At 41.6% G+C, this 18,216-nt stretch overlaps 1 protein-coding gene across 2 annotated transcripts in view; it reads right to left on the reverse strand.

The window, feature by feature from the left end:
* CNTNAP2 (contactin associated protein 2) overlaps positions 1–18,216 on the reverse strand; it is a 2,085,708-nt gene that overhangs the window by 255,607 nt on the left and 1,811,885 nt on the right. For both annotated transcript variants that reach the window (XM_059933152.1, XM_059933153.1), the window contains one exon: positions 14,095–14,265. In XM_059933152.1, coding sequence (XP_059789135.1) covers positions 14,095–14,265 — 171 coding nt within the window. The remainder of the gene's footprint in view (positions 1–14,094; positions 14,266–18,216) is intronic.

Below are 18,216 nucleotides of genomic sequence, written 5' to 3' on the forward strand. Positions count from 1 at the left end.
CAGACTATTTCCTGGTTGCCATAGACTGTTTCAGCCCAGACTATAGGTCATACCACAGACACCGTTTCTTTCTCTCTGTTCTACAGCAAACTGTTTCCTTTCTAGCAGATTCTTTCAATGCCAGCTTGGTATGACTTCAGACAAGACCTCTCTAATGAGGAAAAAAGTGCCAAATGACAATTCTATATTCTACATGCTATGAACTCAGAATATAAAAATAGACTTATTCTGTTTTCCATTGCAACACCAGATGCACTTCAACTGCAGTATTTGCAGTATCAGGCAAATAGTGGAGAAAAAGTGAAACCATGCCACGGGGTCAGCCGAGATCTTATCTAAACGGGGACACAGAGAGAAATGAGAGGAGAGGAGAGTCACTCTCTTTCTACATAACAACTTTCTTAAAGTGTGAAAGACCTGCAGAAGTTCCCTGGAATCTTTGCAAAAGATCTAAATTATCTTAATAGTTTTTCTCTAGCTACAATTACTTCAGTTTGTTCTTCTATTTAGTAATGAATATTAGAAATGAGGAATCTTAGGGTTGAATATGAAAAATACAGGATCTTAGAATCTCAAGGTTGAAATTATCGTTGGAGAAATGCCCAATTAACATTGTAGAAGAGTAATAGACCCTTCAGGTCATGTATTTCCACCTCTGGAAAATGACAGGACATAACTTCACAGCGTCCCTTGGGGTTGGGCCAACCAGCTTCTACTTGAACAAAGCACCCCATGGGAATGGATAACGTTAAATAACAAAAATGAATCACATCAAGAACTCTTCCTTTTGTCTAATTTTGGTTATAACAGCTGAAAAGACAACTCCCTTGATTATACTGCATAAACAAATATTTTGCCTCCGTAAAGACTGTATATATAAAACATGTGAGAACCTTTTAAAGGGCCAACTTATACAAAGTACAGACAAGCATGTTTACTTTTTTCATTATTTGATGAAGGAATGGATCATGGTTTCTGTCTAAAGAGCTCCTTTGAGAGAACAGTTGTGGGTAGGCTTGAGCTACTTGCCAGCCTCTGCCTCAGTTGGTTTGACAACAAGGTGAGTGAATGGAAGAGCTCTGGGAATAGGTCAGCCATTAGGAGCGCTGCCCTGCAAGGCACATCCTTGTGTGGCCTTCCCGAATGAGGTCTTCCACTTTCATCATTTTAGCCTGCCCTGGCCGCTCCATGCTCGGTATGTGAGAAAGTCTTAAACAGCATAGCGTGCTCCGTACTTTAGGTAAGTAGTGGTATGATGGTCTGAGAATTAGTAACAGGAAGCCTGTAGATCAGATTGTGTGAAAATCTGCCTTTTAAAAGTTAAGCCCAACAGTAAGGGATAATTGGTTAAATGGAGAACTTGTCAATTGAGACACCGTATTTCCCAATTTTTTTTTAAACCATGCTCCCATTTGTTGGCATAATAATCATAATTATCACCTCCTGATGTTGTTATGCCCAGATGTAGGAGGCTGGTGGGCAATAAAACAAAGCCCTGAAGATCTCAGATAAACATCCTACCAGCCAATAAGATTTTTTTTGTGTGTGTGTTATATTCTGTAGGTTGTATAACAAAACAATAGCTTTCTTGTTCTGTTTTGTAAATATAACATTATGATCTTCTAAACCATACATGCTCTCTTGGAGATTCTGATATAGTCTGTGCCCTCAGGTGAAAAAAAATCACTGTTGTGGAGTTTAAAAAAAATTGACCTGGAAATGTGTTTCTAAAATGTTGTTACTTGAAACAAGTAGGTTACAAACAGTATATACTGTTATGATCTCCTTTTTGTAAAAAATTATATATAAGCACATAGAAAAATGTTTGGAAATGTGCACACCAAAAGAGTGGTATTACATACGTTAGAATTTGAGATTATAGCTGATTTTTGGGGTTTATTCTTTTTGCTTCTCTGGATTTGAAAATCATTCAACAATGAACAAACACTATTTGTATAATATTTAAAAGTTACAATCTGATCATTTTCACTTCTTTTGCAAAGGTTGGTGACATTTTAAGCCACTCTATTCTATAATTTTAACAAGTGTTTAATCAGAGAGATTAGTTAATCAAAACGCAAGGAATGAGATTTCATTTAAATACAGAAAATTAGAGGGAATTTAAAACTAGATTGAAACATTCCTCCTTACTTCTTTCCTGTTCTTAAGATACCTGAGAAGATTTTTTTAAAAAGAGAGTAGTCAAATTTTACCATAAAATAATTTTGAACAAGATGTGAGGTTTTTTTCCGTATTAAAAATGGCCCCAAATAATAAGGTCATGCTATTTCTCAAAGTAAAATCCTCACAGGTCTGAAGTGCCAGCATGTTCAGATGTTTAAATTAATGTCTACAGGAATCAGAATGCAAGACGGCATATTCAGTGTTATAATTACACTTGACAGATCTACACTGTTTCTATTATTCATTGGCTCTGGTTGCACTTACCCAGGAAGACCCTGTAGAATACTAAATATCAACCCCTCTTCATGAGAAGTCATTTGGCATTCTCAGGAGTTCTCATCAGAAGAATCAAATTCAGAGATGCAGAAAACCAAATTTGATCCTTTTAACACTATCCACAAAGGCAAGTAAAATGAATAATTTCCTAAGAGGCCTTAAGTCCAGCTAGCTTTCTTTTGTCCAACTCTTAACACAGATATGTGGGTGGGTCATTACTTCAATGAGAAATGTCTTTTAACCAGTCCCTGGGCTTTAGCTATATTCTTTTCAATGCCTCAAATGCTCCATGATCTTTCTCCTTTACTTGTTGACTCTCTGGAAAAATGTCTTTATCTCATTTATTTGCCTGTCACCCTTCAAAGCAAATCAAATGCTGCATCTTCTGGAAACCTACCTTGATGTCTTTGGACAAGGTGAAAGCTTACTCCTTCTCGGGCCAGAGCACCTGTGACTGCTAACTTCTCATGAAAAGTTTGTCTTCTCCTTCCCACAGCGACCCCTGAAAAGTTGCCAGGCATCCAGGAGCTGCATTTCCTGGTCCCTGGACATCTAGGTGGAGCCGTACGCCCAGTTACCACCAACCGAATGAGAACAAAAGGAGTGTGTGTCTCCTCCGGACCAGTGTGGGTGAGAAGAGAGGATGCTTCTCCACCTCCCCCCTCCTCTCTGCCAGCTGGTTTAGAAACTCCCAGGCTCTAGGAGATGGTGGAACCACAGCACAAGAGGAGCCGTGATCTCAGATCACTGTATGGAAGGACTTCCTGGAACAGAGCCTGCAGATGACGCTGCCATACAGTCACTGAAACCCGGGGTCTTATTTGTTACAGCAGCTTAACTTAGTCCTAAACAAGAAAATTTCTTATTCCTAAATCTCTTATGACCTTATCATATTTAAAATATTTATTCATAAGATTAAAAAATATCACCAAAGGATTTCTCCCTCAGACCACTGGAATTTTGAAGGGATAAATTACGTCATAATGGTCTTATTCTAGTTTCAATACCCAGCTCTGTATCACAACATTGCCATAGTTAAAAAATACGTAGGTTATAATGTGATATTTGAATGAATTAATGGAATTTTATAATTCATAAAACTATGAAGTTTTAGAGCAAAGGGAAGTGTCTGGGAGCCACATGGGAGGCTTTAGACTGTGCATGCTCTGGACGTCTGAGCCATCTCCTTTACTAACCCCACCAAGCCAAGCTCCCAAAGAAAGGAGACGCAGGGTTGTGCCTTGACTATCATAAAGGTGAACAAAACCTTTTCCTATTGAGAAGTCTGTCTAGGACAAGCTCGACATTCAGAGATATGGGAAGAAATTCCCTTTGTTCTTCAACATTTCTGTTCTACACTGAATGGACTTCAGATCCCAGAACCCTCAGGTTGGCACATGCAGCTCTATTTTCAGCCACCCTTAAAACACAGACAAACAACAAAGCTTCTTATGGTTAGCTGTGGAATACGAGTGCCATTTACAATGTTATGTATATAGGAAGATACATTCCAGGACCTGAATGACAGGCTCAGAAACTCCTACAACACAGTCCCTTTATAAGTTGGGAAATAGCTAAACTAGAAAATTTTTTAAAAAACCATGAATATCATAGAGATGAAAACAAGTCTTCTTTTCTTAAAGTATCTAATAAAAATATATTCTAGCTATGACCCTCGTCCTCTGTTAGATTTCATGTAAGCGTTTATGTTTCTCCCTGTCTCCTCAAATTTCCTATCTTGATTGCTATTAAAAATTATCTTGTAATTTGAGCAAAATGTGTCTTGAAGAAGATAACTCCCAGAACTCTTCATTTGTAAAAAACTGCTTTTGTACGGTTTCCAGTTGACATCTAGTTGGCCAATGTTTTGTCACATGGCTTTAGTTTAGGTGTTTGATGACTTGTAAGAGCCTAGCATTCTTGTATTTACGGTTACCTTCGGCCCTTTGAGATATTTCTGGTTTTGAGCTATTTCAACTAATCGTCCCCAGTCACTCACTATATTTAAATGAAGCTCTGCTCCCCGATTTATTGTATCTTCTTCTTCTTCTTCTTCTTTTTTTTTTTTTTTAGCCAGCTTTGAATTAATTGGTCCCAAGTGTCATCCTTAGTTGGATCAATTCTCCAGCGTTGGTAACAAGCACTAACCAGTGATGGCACCAACTCTTCCCTCTTGAAGCATTTGTTTTTATAAAATATCAAGCCTGCAGAGACGCTGGTAGCATCTAGAATGGCAGATGTAAGGTCTCTAACCTTCTTATAACTCCACACATATATTTCCAGTTTTTCTCACTAATCCATGTGTTTATTATTGTCATGATAGCACACTGTTTCTCCCAGCTCTGTCTCAGATCAGGATCATGAATCCAAGCTTCTTTAATCTCTTCTCCTCTTAGGATGCCCATCCTCTTCCAGCTGGCCACAGGCAGGCTGATTCTAATAGCTGGTCTTTTTGACACTTTAACAGGCCATCTCTTTGAAGGGAAAGATTCTGTGGACTATCACACACAATAAATAATGCAGAAAATGTGAGAATCAAAGGGAATGAGATAGAAGAGAAATTCCACCAGAAGAAAATCTCTAAGAAACTTCAGCATTTCTCTACAGAAATGACACACAACGCATACTCTTCAGACAAACACTATGTGAAGATGCTCTTTAATGAGGAGGCCTATTATTTTCCAGGCAATGCACCGAATTAATTGTCTTGTAGGAATGTGGTTTTTTTAGGAAAATGAAAGGCTTCTCTTTTATTTATGTTTTATATTTTAAATCCAGATGCAGTAAAAAAGTCTTTTGTGTGGGCAGGATTTCAATAGGGAGATGGTCTTCTAGATGTCTCTGGAGTGTAGAGAAGGAAAGGCAGGAACACAAACTCTGCAGAGAGAAGTGACTCCATCTGGCCAGCTTAAGAGGCATTCCCACTCCTTCTAGAAATTTCCAAATCAGCTGATACGGGTGGATCAGTAATATCTAAGGTAACTTGGGCAATTTTTCATATCAGGAGGACATCATACTCTAAAGACTATTCTTTTAACTCTAGGGCACCTATGCCATATACTCAAATAACTGCCCCTTCAGTAAGACTGGCAAAAATATCTGGGTCATTCAATTTGACTTTACCAATTGTTTGTATATCTCTTAATACTTAAAATGCACACAGCTAACATATTAAATAGCTTTAATACAGCACAACTTTCACCTTTACTTACATCTCTGAAATTTTTTGGTCTACAATTGAAATTGAAAAATTTAAATCAGACACTAGAAAAAAAATTTTAAGAATCACAATAGTGTTGCTATGCAGGTTTAAAATTTTTTAAGGCGGTAATTTTTTCTTATGTATTATAATGACTAAGCCAGAGTCATTCTTTAGACTCCGAAATCTTTAATACAAATTGAACTCATAGACTTGCAAAGTAGTAGAAACACTAAAATTCTTCCTAAATCTATGTGGATAACTTAAGATGGCTTGGATAGTTAAAAGGAAAAATCCAGGTGCTACCACCTGATCTGTATTAGTAAGCACTCACAATATTTATGAAAGAAAAAACACCCTAAATAACATCCCTATGGCACAAGAGGCCGGTTAAGCGGAATTAGACATTCCTCATGTCTGTACAAGTGAAGCTCTTTTAATATAAAAGTTGTTCCAATTCTGAAATAGTGGAAGATAAACTGCCATTAGTTTATTTCCTCTGATTCATCAGTTTCTATATATTGCTGAATATTTTCTTCTGTGACGTTCTTGAGCATGTGTATTGCAGAAGGTGGCATCTCAGAAAAAGAAAGTTTTTCCTTAATACCCTTCTCCAAGATTAGCAGGACATTGGACTGCTACCGCCACATTTTTGTGGAGATATGTGCGTTAAATGCAGATATGTTCTCCATGTCATCTGGATATCTGAAAAAGCTCAAGCTCTGCCAACACGGAAGCTTATGCTAAGGTATTGCAACAGTTTCTGGTTGCTTCTCCTGCATGTTTCCTAGGCAGTGAACATCCCCTTCAAAAACTTCCCACTGTGTAAGCTCTTTTAAATTGTTAAACAAAAATGAAAATGCTACGGTCACTATTTATCATCAAACACTTCCAAATACTTCCTCTGATTACAGTTCACCTTGAGGAAGACCTACCCATCAGCCATGCAACACCCTTCCCCAGGGGCCCACGTCTTGGGGTCAGGAGGGCAGCTGGGAGTACCCTTGACCTCAGCGCTTCTTCTGTTCTATGGCACCAGAGCCTGCACTCAGCAGCGTGTCCTCCTGTGACGTTCCCTCTCCCATGCTTACTGCTGCCATCACTGAACCCGAGGACTGTAACGCTTGGCTCACAGGCTCCCTGTCCACTGCGCCCCTTGCCACGGCTACTAGGGACCTCAGCAGTGATGGGGATGACAGCCAACACTGGCCTCCAGTTCCCTGACTTTCTCCATAGCCTTTTCATACAACCCGGAAGCCCATGTGCATGGCCAGACAATGCATTGTAGACCTTCTTACCACCCAAACTGCTTTTCTGTGAAATCTTGAATTCCAAAATTTCACCAACCATGATCTGTCCTTCCACCTTTCAATGTGTCATCATTTTGATCACCGGCCCCCTGATCATGGTGATCTCCTTTTCCACCTAGATTGTCCATAGTTCTCCATTAGACCAGCACCTCATTCATTCATTTCATTCTCTCAACAAATGCTTACTCGGCACCTCCATGTGCCAGGCAGTGTTGTGGCCCTGGAGATACCACGGTGCACAGCGTTCCACAGCCCTTGCCACGCCAATGGACCACGCACCTCACACATCTGCGATATAGCCATGCATCTACACTGTAGTTTCTTCCTTTGGCATCCAGAGCCTAAAATGTTCTTTCCCATTTATTTTGAGGCTCAGTTAAAATGATATAATCTCCAAAGAACCTTTTCTTATTCTCCAGTCAGAAGTAATTATTGCCTCATCTGGGTCACCACAGTGTATTGCTCTAATATTTATTTCATCTTATCCAAAATATTGTTTCATATGCTAGTCTCTCCCACTAGATTGTGTGGGACTGTGGGATGGGGACATGTCTTATTCTTCTTGAGTTCCTCTTTGGCACATACGTAGCAGGTACTCAGTAACTATTGGTTGAAATATTTAGATCGCTGTATATTTAGAATCATATCTGAGACTTGCCTAAAAAAATCTCCACTACCCATGTCGTACTTCCTACTCTAACAATACCAAATGTTTGTAGCTCCTGAGCACCCATCAGGTTCCCCATCCTTATGCTTTTTTTAAAAAATTTTATTTATTTTTGGCTACATTGGGTTTTCGTTGCTGCACGCGGGCTTTCTCTAGTTGCAGCGAGCGGGGGCTACTCTTCATTGCAGTGCACGGGTTTCTCACTGTGGTGGCTTCTCTTGCTGTGGAGCACGGGCTCTAGGCATGCGGGCTTTAGTAGTTGCAGCATGCAGGCTCAGTAGTTGCGGCACGCGGGACCTAGAGCACGCAGGTTTCAGTAGTTGTGGCGAGTGGGCTCAGTAGTTGTGGCTTGTGGGTTCAGTAGTTGTGGCTTACGGGCTCTAGAGCGCAGGCTCAGTAGTTGTGGCGCATGAGCTTAGTTGCTCGGCGGCATGTGGGATCTTCCCGGACCAGGGATCGAACCCGTGTCCCCTGCATTGGCAGGCGGATTCTTAACCACTGCGCCACCAGGGGAAGTCCCCCCACCATCCTTATGCTTTCGTTTGCATTGCCCCCTCCTGCTAGAATTCTTTCCCCTACTTCTTCATCTAGCTAACTTCTTTGCCTGTTCTCAATGACCCAACTCAGGTATCACCTCATCTTCCTCTTCATTCCCAGGTTGGGTTATGTATCTCTCCTCTGGACATTTACAATATCTTATGCCTACCCTTGTAATTTATTTATTGTATTTTAATGATCATAAGCACAATATCTGAAATCAGCTCTATAACCTGTGTGTCCCAGTTTCCTTATCTGTCAAATGTGGATAAAACTTGTCATGAAACCTAAAAATGTTGGTACCTGTAAAAGCTTTAGAACAGTACCTGGCCCTTAGGAAATTCTCAATTAAAGTTATGCATCCATACTGCTATTAATGTGTTTGTCTCCTTCCGTAGGTGAGGGTGTTGGGTTCTCTTGTCTTCACCTCGGAATCTCCAGGATCCACCCTAGTGCCTCTGACACAGCAGGTGCTCAGTGAGAGGTGGCCTGATGATGGGACCATGGTCATGGTCAAGATGGGACTATCTTGGCCAGAAAAGGGATGCAGAGAAGTCAAGCTGTTCCCTACGGGGAACTCTGAAAAAATAAATGGGTAAACCCATGGTTGTTAGGGAATATTTTTTAAAGAACGATTCCTCTGCCATCTCAGAAATAACTAACAAAAAATAAGCAAACAAAACAACAGAATCAAAAGTAATTTCTCATTTGGAAATGGACCTACTTGCCCATGGTTTACGCTCTCCTCCTTACGTTGATTTGCATCTCTCAGCCCGTTCAGATGTTCTAATTCTGGGTCTCACTCATTCCCACTTCCTTGGGGACCTCACTTCTTCAGCCAGTCCCTTCTCTCCCGTATCTCCAATGTCTTTTTCTTTACTGGATTTTCCTCTTTAATATACATGGGTGCTCAAGTCCCTACCACTTACAACAACAAGAACAATAAACAAAACCACCATCCCTTGATCTCTGTATCCACCTCCACTCACTGCAGACACTGTCTTACATTTTGACAGTGACCTCTACATGTGAAAGCTGATGAGCCCTTTATGTTCTTATTTTAGTGACCTCTCAGTTCAGCGGTATCAAACACATTTTTTATTTTTGAAATTCTTTCTTTATTTGATCTCTGGGATATCACTGTCTTCCCACTTCTCTGGCAGCCTTCTGCAAGCTACTTTTCTTGTGGTTTTAAGTGTGGTTTTCATTCTTGGACATCTCCTTTCCTCTCTCTGCACATTTGTCCTGGGCAATCTCATCCATGCTGGGGGCACCCAATACTAATTTCCTAATGATTCTCTAGGTGACGATGATGCTCAAATTGTGTGTTTCTAACTCAGAGCGCTCTGCTGGGCTCCAGACTTGTATATACAGCACCCTCTAGATGTGTCCACTTGGATAGACACTCCTATATCCAGCAGACGCTCAAACTCAAAGTATCCAAAATGCAGTTTGCATTTTGCCTCCAATGCCACACTCCTTAGTGAAAGTTGTTCTACTCACACAATCATCAAAACCATCACAACCAAATGTTGGCTTCATTCTAGAACCTTCCCTCTCACTTCACCCATACAACCATTTTGTTAGAATCTGTGGAATCTCTCTCCTAAGCATCTCCTGCATCTATAACCCTTCGTTGTCATCTTCCCCAGCTCCCATTCACTCTGCCACCATCTTCACACCAGCCCCTACCGCCTCTTCTCTGGCTTTTCCATCTTTTCTCTGGTGAATGCAAGTCTGAGCATGTTACGTCCCTGCTCACCATAACTTTCAGGGTTGAGACAAGCCAACTCCGCCCCAGCCCGGAGCACATGTTAGTGGTCTGACCACTGCCTGCCCTTCTAGCTGCGGCTCTGGGTGTGCACTGGGTGCCCTGCTGAACTGTCTCCTCTGGAGCCCTTGGGTTCAGTCCCTGTACCTTCACTCACCGATGTTCTCCTCCTATAATGTTTTTCCTTTCCTGATCTCCCTTCTTCCTCCACCTTCTTCACCTTCCTGCCTCCTGCTTGTCCGTCAAAATTTAATTAAAGTTACACTCTCTGGGAAGCACCCTTGTCACCCCAGTCGGGTGTAAATCCGCCCCCCACCCTGGTGCGCTCAGCCACCTCTCTCAATGTCTGTTTTGAGAGGCAGTGCAGTTTGGTGTTGACAGCAATGACTCGGGACAGACAAAAAATGTTTGGGGTCAAACACCAGCGCTGCCACTTCCTCGCTGTGTGACCTTGGCCAGGCAACTTACACGCCCTGTGCCTTAGTTTCCCCGTAAAGTACAGATGCTAATGGTACTGCCCAGTCCGAAGGGTGGTTAGGAAATGAAGTGAGATGCTCTATGTAAAATCCCTGCAACAGTGTTGGAGTCTGAACAAAGCTGAGCTATTTTTATTGTTATTATAACTACTGATTTACTTCGTTGCTTTCCAAAACAAACAGAAAGATTTTTGAGGGAAAGAAACCATGCTTGACTTAACTATGTTTGACCTAGCACAGCATCTGGGACATGGTGGGTACTCAGTAAATATTCACTGAATGAATGAAAAAATACAGATAGTAAATAAATGAAATACAGCCTGAAAATTTTACCTTTAGAGTATGTTAGTGAGTAACAGCACTCTTACTTTATCCTATCTGCGTTTTTACTTTTGCACATTAAGATGCTGATGGTATCGCATCAACTTAGCGCAACTGACTCACTGCTCTTAGAGTCAAGAATCTCCCACTTCTGACAGAAGGGCACAGTGTCGTTAGTTAGCAGAAATGTTGTTCTGGAAACCACTATGTAGGCATGAACTGTGATAAAATTCCTTTGAGACACATGTAGAGAAACAAAATTTGAATTCCTACCAGAAAGAGATCAGAAAGCCTTGCAAGTTAAACGGGAAAAAAGAGTAGAGACACTTTTTAAGAGTTTGACTTCAAGACCCATTAGGTTTGCAGTGACTCATCAGTGGAAGACAGAGATGGGCCTGCGAGAATTCTCCATCTCTACCCACTGCCCCGTGGATCCTGCAGAGAAGAGTCTGGAGAAATGTGATAAATGGGCAGAAGGAAGCCTCAATCATTTTTTTCTCCATGTTCTTCATGAAAGCATCACTTCTTGTATACTTTGAAGAAGTTTTGCTCAAATAGAGAAACGGGCCTTTTTTCATCCCATAAATTCCTTTGAACCTGAATGGAGATGCTATATAATGATGGACATTTGGTATCTCCGCCGTTTGGGGGATCTTATAAAAGGTATTTCCACCCTTAGTAATTTTAGAAGGTCTAGAGAACTCCGAGGAGAAGCCAGCCTCTAATCCGTGCCTTGAATATCCCATACTTCTTTACCAAAGGTAAACTATGTGACAGAAAAGAGCTGTATGACAAAACAAGACTATACCTCACCCTCTGTCACAGAGTTTTCGTATCATGGAAAGACTTGGAAAACTTGAAAACATCTATGAAGGTTTTTTGTAATTATAAATAAGTGCAATTCTATTCTGCAGGTGCTAAGTAGAAATGTCTGCTCTTTCTAAGTAGAAATGTCTGCTCTTACTTCGTTTGTCTTCTTACAACCCAGGCCTGGGTTTACAAAACATGGGGATAGAAAACAAGGGCAGGGTGAATTTTATAGTAATTTTATAGGAGCTTATAGAATTACTCAGATATGGAATTGTCAATTTTCCTTTTTTGCCATGAGTTATTTCTAAAACACAATCCAACTCTGTGTAAGTCAGAAAACAGTTTGATTCAATTAATTTGCTGTGGAAAGTGAAAATCCCTTATAAATAATTCCAATCCATAATTCATGAAAAGAGTGGATTTCTATTTATTTCTAAGGCTAGAATATTCTCAGTCTTCCTTTCAATCGGATCTCGTTCACATTAGATCTGTAATGAGCTTTCTTGGGAAGAAGATAATAGACAGCAACGACTAGACACTGAAATAAATGCTTCATGACTGGCTACACCCTAGCGTCCTAACAACCTCCACAACTCACCATCCCCTTTTCACAGATTAGGAAATTGAGATTTAAGCAGATTAAGCAATTTACACAAGAACTTGGATTTCAACAGGAGAATGAGAATTCCGAAGTGCACGCACTTCCTGCCGTACCACAGTCCACCATTTAATGAAAAGAATCCCATAGGATTTCAGCAGAAAGACAGTGACCTGAGATTCCAGTTTTCAAAGACCATGTTGCATAATTATAACTACAAAAGGAGAAAAGTATTCCATCAGATATTTCTGGAAAATAGCTTTCGGATCTTCCTCAGACCAGACCCAGTATCACAGGCACTTGGATAAAGAGCACAGACTAGGAAGAAAGACACTCTGATGTGGGGAGAGGGCACCGAGGAGTTTTCATGGAGCAACAGGTGGGCACAGACTTGCTTCCCCTTCCTGGTCCTGTCTGTTCCTTTGCTGATTCCATCTGGGTCTGAACAGGAGAGCATGGTGTATGCAAATGTTCATCAAAGCTGGAAGTTTGTGGACATAAATTCCTGAAGCTGCACCTATGCCCCAAGGATAAAAGGGCCCTGGTACCATGAGAATTGCCCTTCTCAGATTCAGTGACCCCCTGCCTTCCACGGACAGGGCAGCATTGGCTCTTGCTCACATTCTGTTAGTTTCTGTGCCCTTGGCGAGATCAACCAGAACTCAAACCTTTATAGGGTGGGTGGATGTGTGGCCTCTTCTGCAAAGCTGCAGACTCAAAGTTCCATAGCACAATACAAGGCTGCTCCTTGAACTCCCACAGATGTTAATTCTGATTATTCCTATTTCCCTTTGTGTTGTTACCCTCACTCTCTTATTCCTTATTCTTGATATTTACCAATCCTCTGTCTACTCTTAACCCTGTGTCCTTGGAAAATAAACACATTCTTCACACCAGTCAGACTGGCCATCATTAAAAAGTCTACAAATAATAAATGCTGGAGAGGGTGTGGAGAAAAGGGAACCCTCCTACATTACTGGTGGGAATGTAAGTTGGCAGAGCCACCAGGTAGAACAGTATTGAGATTCCCTAAAAAACTAAAAATAGGGTTACTATATGATCCTGCAATCCCATTCCTTGGCACATAACTCTAATTCAAAAAGTTACATGCATCCCAATGTTCACAGCAGCACTATTTACAACAGGCAAGACATGGAAGCAACCTAAATGTCCATGGGCAGATGAATGGATAAAGAAAATGTGGTATATGTATACAATGGAATACTACTCAGCCATAAAAAGAATGGAATAATGCCATTTGCAGCAACATGGATGGACTTCAAGATTATCATACTAAGTGAAGTAAGTCAGAGAAAGACAAACATCATATGATGTCACTGATATGTGGACTCTAAAAAAATTACACATGTGAACTTATTTACAAAACAGAAATAGACTCACAAACCTAGAAAACAAATTTAGGGTTACCAAAGGGGAAAGGCGGGGGTAGGGATAAATTAGGAGTTTGGATTAATATATACATACTACCATATATAAAATAGGTAAACAACAAGAACCTACTGTATAGCACAGGGAACTATATTGAATATTTTGTAATAACCTATAATGGAGAAAAATCTGAAAAGTTATATATATAAACTGAATCACTTTGCTGTACACTTGAAACTAACACAACATTGTAAATTAGCTATACTTCAATAAGAAAAAAATACACATTCTTCTCCCATGTTATCAGGGCAATTTATTCTCTCTCATCCTCCCTGAACAGCACTGTGGGAAGCTCTGTCTGTGTCTGCTTCCCGGTGAGCAATCTGAGCACAGGAACCTAGGTCTTTCTCAAGTTGTGCATCTACCATCTAGCGCTGTTTTCAGAACAAAGGAAGCCATTGATATGTGAAGCCAACGAAATTACACAATCAGGGTGAAGATCAGCTTGAAGTGACAAGAGTAGCTATTGAGGAGCTGACAAAGAATTTATACTCACATTTCAGTTCGAGTTTGATAAAATCCGTGTTCCCCAGATTTTCAAGAAACACTCCCCGGGGGATTAATGTTTTGAAGTAGAAAGAGATGTCCGCGCTGGTTTCCCCTTGGAAAGTAGAGAAGTGCAGGTAGGATGATGGGTTTGGGAAAGAGGCAGCATTCCAGTAATTCCCTGTGAAAGGAGCAAAGAAAGAAAACAGGGTAATTTACACTTGATCATGGCAGTGATATAAAAGATATCCATTTTCTGAGTTTTAATACATTTCCACTGACAGTAGCCCTTGTTTCTTCTCTGCCTGCTGAACAACACTGCACAAAATCCCCGCAAACATATCTTGACTTTCCAAAAGTTATATGTGGGTATGTATATAAAATATTTGATTAAGGACTGATAAACCCTACTAAGAGCAGTCCTGGAGGGGCTCTCAGGCGTATATGTCAGAAGAGGAGAAAATGGAGAGAGGTCCCTGGTTTCACGCGGTGGGTGGGTGTGGCTGGTTTGAACTCAGGCTTATGTTCGACGCAAGAAGCGCCCAGACTCGACCTAGAGGGACACACCCGGAAGGGGGTCTTTGGTATTCTGCCCCTGCTTCTCATCTGCCTTTGCCTGGAGTGACCCGTGCCTGCTTCCGGCTAGCAGCCACTCAGACACCAGGGACAGGCGCAGCAGGAGTACAGCCGCGGCAGGCGCAGAAGCCCTGCGGAGCCAGGAGCTGAGGAAAGAGGTGGGGTGACAGGCCAGTCATCTCTCCACCCCTCCTGCTCCAAACCCCAGAGGCGAGTTGCTGTAAAGGGAGTGTCTCCTCCCCAGCCCCTTCCTCCCTGGGGACTCCAGGGGACACTCTGACCTGTGGGTGTTTTGGGGGGCGGGACTGCTGAGCTGAGCCCACCTGAGCGCTCACAATCAGCCTCTACCCTTGAACACATGGGGTAGACACAGTTGTACCCGCCCCCCTCCCTACTCATTGCCTGGTAGTAGCCAGTGGCCCCAGGAGAAAGGCAGTTCACAGGGCAAAATACAAGCACCAAACTGGAGGACTCACAGTCCATCAGAACAGATGGACCAAGAATTTAATATGATACCAAGAGCTTACTCCAGACTTTATCTCCAGGGGAGAGATTCCTTTAGAATGTGCACATTTCTGAGTACATTTGCCAGCACAGCTAGGGACCGAAATACATGGATATGCTTTAAAACAGTTACTAAAGCCTTTACCGTTAATACTAAACCCATGTTAAAGTCACCAGGTGAGGTCCAAAATGGAGTCACTCTTGCTAAGCCCCAGGTCAGCAAAGCAAAACTTAACTGAGTTTCTGTGCTCCGCTCACCCAGAGAAGGAAGGCCCAGGCCACCCAGTCAACACTTGCCTGCTCGGCTCAAGGTACCTGACGCTCCAAGCCTTCCCTCTGCTCGTGTAAGCGGAGCAACCCTGCTTCAAGCACCAGCACACGGTCAGTGTAACTTCCTAGTTCCTGCTCCCTTCGGTCTGTAAACATCTCTCCTTGTACAGCTCTTTGGAGCTCCTTTCTCTCTGCTAGACTGGAGGCTGCCTGATTCATGAGCTGCTGAATGAAAGCCTACTAGATCAGTAAACTGCCTGTGGAAAATTTTCTTTTAACATCTAAAATACATGTTTTTTTAAAAGTTGATTTTGCCATATCTTTCCTTCAAAGAACACAATGAATCAACTACATTTACTCTGTTAGTTTCTATCTACAATATTTTTTCCTTCCTTTTATGCAAATAATGCATACAGGCAATAAGTTCAACTGCTATTCTTAAATAGAGTTAACTTCGTGTTGGTACTGCTATGCTTATGCCATAAGTTCAAATTAAATATATAATGTTGCTATATTATGAGATATTAAAATATCCTCATTTAATTAATTCCATAACATCTTACGGAAAAACCCAAATGAACTTTTTGGCCAACCCAATGTAAGCAGTCAGTCAGTGCAAAGTATGTTTGTAAACGTCTCCATTAAGGTAAAACCAGTGGTGGTGGAGTCCACTGTTGAAGGTGTCCCAAAAGTCTTAGTGCAGTTTCAAGCTCTTTTTTAAAAAACTGCAATATCATAGCTTTCAGTAGGAGAAAAATAGACTGGTTTCCTCTTGGGAAGAAGGATGTGATATGATATTGGTTAGAAAAATACCTGAAAAGAAAGAATCTTAACCATGGTTTAAGTTTCTATCACCTGAGCTCTGAGCACTCTTCCCAGCTCAAGATCTGGCTTCAAGTCTGGTGAGAGGAGTTCAGTCACCTCTCCCAGCTGGCTGAAAATGAAGGTCTCTCAGATAAGAGCTAAAGTTGCTACCTTGTCACCAATCAGAGTTCTAGGAGGGAATGAAGAGTCCCCAGGGCTGGCAGGATTCAGCTCGCCTAATGGGTGAGAGAGCCTTTTAGCAACCTAGGAGCCGGCAAGGATCAGTCCCCAGCCACGTTTCAACCTGAAGGCAAAGCAATTCCATCTGTTTAGGCTGTATCCCCAGGACACAGATGTAATTAACATTTTAAAGTTTCAATCCAATCAAATGCATTCTTACTTTCTGAGGTGGTGATGTATTAACAGAAGGGCAGATGTCTAAAATGATTCTAGAAAAAAGGAAAGCTAAAAGTAAAATATGTCAGTATTTATTTGAGGTCCGGCACTGGTTATTCAGACAGAAATATCCCCAGAGAGGAGAAGGACAGTTCAATCCGTTATTCTCATTTGCTGAAATATCCCTGCAGACCACAATTCCATTAGCTCTCATTCTATGCTCACTAAGCAACTCTGAATTAATTTGGTCTCTGGAATGAATATATTCACAGGGAAATTACGCCTTGTACAAATGGTGGTTATCAGTCATCATTCCGGAAATGTCTGGATGACCACATGACATCTTTGGAGTCGTCGCTTGTGGGCTGTCCCCAGTCTCTGGATGAATTGACTAAGTCCAGATTCTTGGCCAGCAACAGTGAGGACTCTACCTGGACCTGACTGATGGTGGCAGCTGAGGTATCCACGCTGGGGAGAGTCACTGGGGCACAAGCAGAGGGGACCAGAAAGTCTATTTAGATTTTTAAAAACCTCACCATTTGAAATATTCACTTTAGTCATACTTGATAATGTACATAGTATATGAGTACAGTGGAGCATGGATAGAATTCATAAGTAAGCTTGTTGGGATGTGAGCTTAAAGGCTTTAGTGAGCGGGGGCAGAATAAGAAAGTTTGGGTGCCGCTGTTCCAGACCCTGATGAACTTCTGTGAGGCCTGTTCTGGTGAGTCTGTGGCCCAGTCTCCAGGATTTCTGGTTATAACAAAATAACATGAGCGTTTTTCCTAGTGCTCATTGCACCGCCTGATGCAAGGAGCTTATAGCATTATTACTGTTTGTTTATATTGCTCCCAGCTGACCGTAAGCTCCTTGAAAGCTGGGAGAAAACCATTTCATCTCTGCAACCTTTAGCTCCAGAACATATTAAGTACTCAATAAATAATTATTAAATCAATGGATAAATGAAACAGTTGGATAAGTTATATCCAATTCCACTCCATATGCAAAGTCCTCATGGGACAAAATCTACTTCATAGTAACCTGAGTATTAAAGATATTAAATAAATATAAATAAAAGCTAACGCTGCTTTAGCACCTACTATAACTGGACAACAGCCCCTGCTAGCACCCCATAATTTTCTTTATCCAGGACTTAATTCCTATTATTCCCTATAGACCTTACTGAACGATGCCACGCATTTGCAAGACTGATGGGCTTATAACCTTAAGGTTGTTGAAATGGCTGCAATTTGTACTTGCTCTCAAGGTCAGCACTGCAAGGGTCAAGTGACACTGGACGAGCGCACTAAGTTGGGAACGAGAGTCACTGGATGGCAAGCATGGTGCCACAGCAGGTGGCAGGACGGCCAGCGTGTACAGGCAGAGCGGGCAAGGATGGAAACTGAGAGGGAAAGTGCGAAGCAGAACAGAAGTAAACATCTGAGATGGGAGGGGCCAGTCCACAGTAACAGAACAACAAGGCAGGTGGAAAAGGGTGAGGGACCCAGCCCAGGGCAGAGGCAATGGTCAGCAAAGGCTGAGCAAAACAGTTGGGGTGAGGTTGATGGTTCTACCAGCTTGA

The sequence above is a fragment of the Balaenoptera ricei genome, chromosome 9 (genome assembly GCF_028023285.1).
Source record: "Balaenoptera ricei isolate mBalRic1 chromosome 9, mBalRic1.hap2, whole genome shotgun sequence".
Classification (NCBI taxonomy): Eukaryota; Metazoa; Chordata; class Mammalia; order Artiodactyla; family Balaenopteridae; genus Balaenoptera; species Balaenoptera ricei.